Consider the following 5,548-nt stretch of genomic DNA (forward strand, 5'->3'; position numbering starts at 1 on the left):
TATTTTACAAAGCAAAAAAAGGTGATCCACGAGGGGTGTGGAGGTGCGTGGGGAGCAGAAAAACCTTTAGTACCGGTTGGTGACACGAACCGGTACTAAAGGTGATCCTTACGAACTGGTACTAAAAGCCTGGGCAGTTCAACCGGTACTAATGCACCCTTTAGTACCGGTTCGTAAGGAAACCGGTACTAAAGGCCTGGACGGAAGCCCCTTTTTCTACTAGTAAAGTTTGTCTTCTGAAAGTATTTTTAACTGGAATACTGTTCTCCTGAAATATTTCAGATGATGATATTTGAAGCAAATGCGCATTCATATGATTGAGAACATTTATGCTGTTTCCTTTAGTTTTTGGTTTTGCTTTTCTATTTGGAAACCTGTCTGACGTGATGTCCTCACGTAGAAAGTCCATCTTGATTGCTGGCTGACTGAAACAATAATTTATGGAATGGATATAGCAATAATAGGTGAGATGTTTCGAAAAACTTAAAACCGAGACCGAGCTACACATAGCCCTTTAGTTGTAAACATTTAAAATTTGTATTTCAAAGTTTCAGAAAATCTGAAACACAATTCTTGAGATAGCCAATGGTGTATACTACAATGATGCCAAATCTCAATACAAACTACTTCATATATTCTAGGCTACACAAAAATAACATATTCTGACAAATCTTATATTGAATAGTGCACATTTCAAGACTATAAAATTTATCAGAGTTTATCAATTTCGTGTAGCCTTGAATATAAATTACTTTGCATTGAGATTTTACAATATTATAGCATCAATTTATTTATTTTAATTTTTTTTATTTATTAATGAATTTTGAGTGTTCAAATGTAAAGAGCTACAATATGTAGCCCGGCCTCTAAAACGTGAGATGTTTTCCCAACACTTTTTTTTGTAACTCATCGAGCAATAGCAGAGATATGTTATGTTTTTTTGCGAGAAAGATCCGAATCTATTCCATAAGTTCACAAGAAGTACAAAGCACCACAAAACACGACATTGCTCCCTTACCGTGGCCAGTTAAGAAGTTTTCGTTAAGAACCAGCGGCCCAGAACCGAAGTCACCACCATTAAACTCTTGAATTGATCTGAAACTTCTAACACCAAACATCTACCACACAGGGAAATGTTATGCTATGTGTAACTCATCAAGTAACGGTTCATTTGGTGAGTCTGTGGTAGCGTTTAATATTCTTGGCTGGAAATTGGATGTTCGAGAGATGTTTGAGTGAACCAACCTGTGGACTGTGGTTGGATGATTAGTAGGGCATTGACATCTTCAGCCCATCAGAGTTTAAACCCTGTGGTGACTTCATTATTTTCAAGACCCGTTGGATCAGTTTCTCATCCTCTCGGAGGCGGTCATGGGATAGGATGTGTGTGTCTGTGTTTATAAGGATGAGTGTATGTACGTATTTGTGAGTGTTTCGCTAAAAAGAATTAGATGTTTGATTGCTAATAGGAAAAAGCCTAAAGGAGTGGGGACGTTTGATTGCTGATAAGGATACTATGTTTTCCTATAATAAATGAAGATAAAGGTGATTTTCCAAAATTATACAAAATGCTGACATATAAATCAAACAAACCACATAGGAATTATTCAAAGAGCACTGAACTGTCTAACGTGAAACTCCAATGGGAAACAACACATGCAAATGTTCTAGAAAAAACATGTAAATCAACGAGCTCTCTATATGCTGTACATTAAGAAAAAAGTGTAGCTCATTCACTGAGTGCCCATAACCCAAAACTTACAAGATTTTCGATTTCCATACATTCCATAACACCTTCACCATTCACACTTGCCTCATTTCTTTTACGTATGATCAGTCTGGACTAGATTACAACATGCTCTAAATACTAAACTAGCAACATCACCTGTGCGTGTTTGTGTACTCAATCACCTTCAGAGTGAACTATCATTGTCGTCCCTGAGGATCGACAGAGAGAACGGTGCAATAGCGATATTGAATGTCGATGATCCAACCTTGTCGATGTGCTTCATCTCAAAATCACCTTCCTGCAATTCAAAACATATTCATGTTAAGCTTGAAATTGGAAGGCCAAGGAGTAAACAAATAAATGTAACAAAGAGCTCAAAACAACCATGTCAAGCATAAATTGTGGGTATTAGAATCATAAATATCTTTGTGCAGATAAAAGTTGATAATTACTCTCCAGAATGTCTTATTTAAAAAACGCAAATAGATAGGATGCAACAAAAAAAAAACTGTACAAAAACTAGAAGCTTGTGTCATGTTACCATTCTCCCATTTGGGGTGTTCAGTGGGCATGCAGACGAGTACTCGAAACCGGTCTTTGGGAATATGACAGGTTGCTCTCCCACTACGCCCACACCCCTGATGGTAATATGGAGAAAATCTTATCAGTATTCACTTGCAACTTACAATAAGATGACTATACCACAAAGACTAACCAAATATTCTCCGTCCTTCCATTCGCATCCGTGACAATCCAATGTCGTCTCAGAAGCTGAACAGCACGCTGAGAATTATTTGTAATTCTGATTCTGTAGGCAAAAAAGAACTTCCCCTTCAAAGGCTGGCTGCGGTTTTCAATGTAGACACTCCTGACTTGAACTCTTATCCCCTAAAATTAACATTCCAAGTTTCAAAGTATGTTAGAAAATAAAGTTGAACTCAGTCAAAGGTGTGGAGAAATACTTGATTTATATCATTAAAATATAGTATTACTAAAAAGATTATAAAACCAGTTACTACAAAGGAACTATATGGCCTGATGCATTTCATATCAACCAGAGCGCATGCAAATTCAACATGCACGTTAGAAACTTAGAATATGTAGAAAAAGATGGGCAATGGACCCATTTCCAGTAAAGGTTGAGATTCTGTTGAGAATAAAAGAATGCCAATTCAGGTACAAAGGAATTCCTAAAAGACCCTGACCCTTTTACTCTGTTGGCCTCTTATGTTTCTTTGCATGTCATAGTAGCTTGGGTCAAGTTTCCTAGTAAAATTTGCTCACACAATAAGCTGGAATTTTTCACGCTTCAGTAACATGAAAGAAAATGCTAGTAATCGTAAGACTGAAGTTCAAACAGTCAGATAATTATCTAGAAAACTCAGTACTTTACGTATCGGAAGGGAGATATCATAATTCTTTTTTAGGAAAGATAACAGAGTTGCAGCATCAGTGGAACATTTAACTAGAGGACAATACCAGAGTTGTAGCATCACTAGAACATTTGAGGAGGGAGTGCGGAGCCAAAATCATCAATTCATCTCTGTACTTGGCAGCATCCTGGAAAGCATGAGTACAGAGAAAAAGTCATGAACATTGTAGAATGCTATGAGATGAACAAAACATGCTTGATTGAATTTTGACCAGCAAGATAACGAATCTAGGCATGAAAGATAGTGAAATAGCTATATGTCCCCAACAGTGAACTGGCACAAACTAAGCTGTAAGTATTGGTTATCTTCAGTTTCGAAACCATGAGACTGGAATACAGAAGGAACAATTCCAACCACAGGAATGGAACAGAGAAACATTAAGACCAGTTAACCACATGTTTGTTGAAATCACTGCTGATTTTACTCTCATTTGCGGTAGACTCATCAAACATAAAGGAGAAAAATAACAGCACCTCCAACTAAGCTGTTGAATCAGTGGTCAGCACCGGAGCATACCAGTCATCATCATAAGCTACTATCAGAACTGAAGACGGAAGCGGTGCAGCATACATACTTTCATACTCTGTGCTGTTTTGGTTTAGTTAGCTATTCTTACCGAGGCTGGTTGGTACGATTCAGCTTTGTCAATGCATATAAGAAATTCTACAGGTTCTTATATGGACATGTAGCAACTACAAACTAAACGTAGCAAAGATCGGCATGGACAATATATGGTGATGGATGAGTGCAATACCGCAAACCTCTCCTCCTCGACTGCTTTTTTCAGCGAGCGGCGGAGGCGGAGGACGGGCTCCTCTTCCTCGAACGACCTCAGTGAGTCCCTCAACCTCGCCGCCTCCTTATAATCCTGTAACAAATCCCATTTTGCAGTCAACGAACAGCCACAATTTGGATAGGTTAGTTGCAATTCCTACATCCTGAAATGGCTCCCTCCCTGTTGTACCTCGAGCTGGGCAGCCACGGCGAGCTGCTGCTTGAGCAAGGCGTACTTCTGGCTCCTCAGCAAGAAGGCCGCCGCCGTCTTCTCGCCCTCCTCCCTCCGCGCGACCTCATCCGTCTCCTCGTCCTTACCCGGCGAATTGGAGCTCGAGTTGGCATCCGACGACGGCGGAGACGAGGACGCGGCCGCCACGACCGCTGTGCGTGGGGTGGCCGAGCTCCTCTGCGGCCACATCGCGGTTCTTGGCCGCCGCCGAATCCCCACCGCCATCGGCGCCGCCGCAGGCGAGCTCAGGCCCACCATCTGCATCCTCTCCCAGCACCCGAGAAACCAAATCGAATCGGTTCTTGGAACCAAAGAGAAATTCGAGCTCAGATAGGCGACAGATCGCCGCGGCTTCTTGGGAGGTAGGCGGGCGAGCGGCTGCCCAGGCTTATTCCTCCCTGCGGCTGGCTAAAATTAGCCGCTGTTCTCGGCCCCCATTTCTGTGGCTCCGCCCGTCGCCAACGCCGAGAAACCCCAGCCCTGATATTCGTGTGGCTAATTCGTGCGGATTAGCTGCTAGCACATCATCATTTGGATTTTGGATGGAACAATGTGTTGCAATCGGGGAAGGGAAAGATCCCGTCTTGCGGGGAGCCACGCCCGCACGCACGCTGCACACACAGGGATCCGTCGCCGTCGGTCACTCGCGTCGCCGTCTGTGACTGCAAATATTTACATAATTACATCCCATCGCTAGCGCTAAAAGTAAGAAAAATGCCACCTTTGGTGCTCTTATCGCAAAATCGCAAAAGCTTCTACGGTCCATAACTCTAGTACTAGTACTCCATATCCAAGAAATATAAACACGGTAACCGTCAGAATTTTTCTCGCAGAGATTTAAGATTTGTTTTTGACAAAAAAAAAAAGCTTCAGCAACATGATTCAGCAATAAGCAGGCTACAGGATTATAGAAAAATGTCAATGGGGCGTCACACACTCACACGCCATTTTGGGGCTCGCCCGGTCTCTTGGCCAAATCTTAAGGACTCCTTTGATTCATAGAACATGCATAGGAATTGTATATGATTTGGATCTTATGAAAAAAATTCTACGTAGATTGTTTGATTCATAAGAACATATCTTGTATGAAGTAATTTTATAGAAATCTTGTAGTGAAAATTTATTTTCTACAATTAAACTCACTTCATGTTTCCATAGAATTCAAGTAAGCATGACACCCAAATCATATGATTTTTCTATCATATGCTTTTCTTATCCTATAAATCAAAAGAGCCCTAAGCAAGTGCACACATGAAATTGTTGTTCTTAAGTTCGTATTGATGGAGATTGTTGTTTTCCCATAGGGTTGAGAGTTCAACCAAATGTTCAATATCCTTTTGGCTTTTTTTTCCTTTTAGTGGTGTTGTTCTGTTTAGTTTA

At 40.9% G+C, this 5,548-nt stretch overlaps 1 protein-coding gene across 1 annotated transcript; it reads right to left on the reverse strand.

The window, feature by feature from the left end:
* Positions 1–1,681: 1,681 nt before the first annotated feature.
* On the reverse strand, positions 1,682–4,742 carry LOC127293149 (uncharacterized). The gene is made up of 6 exons (XM_051322719.2): positions 4,127–4,742; positions 3,917–4,030; positions 3,209–3,289; positions 2,445–2,617; positions 2,271–2,367; positions 1,682–2,027 (listed from the first exon to the last, which is right to left on the reverse strand). Exons 1-6 carry the CDS (start codon positions 4,430–4,432, stop codon positions 1,914–1,916), a joined length of 885 nt encoding a protein of 294 aa, XP_051178679.1. The 5' UTR covers positions 4,433–4,742; the 3' UTR covers positions 1,682–1,913.
* Between the last annotated feature and the right edge of the window lie 806 nt (positions 4,743–5,548).

The sequence above is a fragment of the Lolium perenne genome, chromosome 1 (assembly GCF_019359855.2).
Source record: "Lolium perenne isolate Kyuss_39 chromosome 1, Kyuss_2.0, whole genome shotgun sequence".
Lineage (NCBI taxonomy): Eukaryota > Viridiplantae > Streptophyta > Magnoliopsida > Poales > Poaceae > Lolium > Lolium perenne.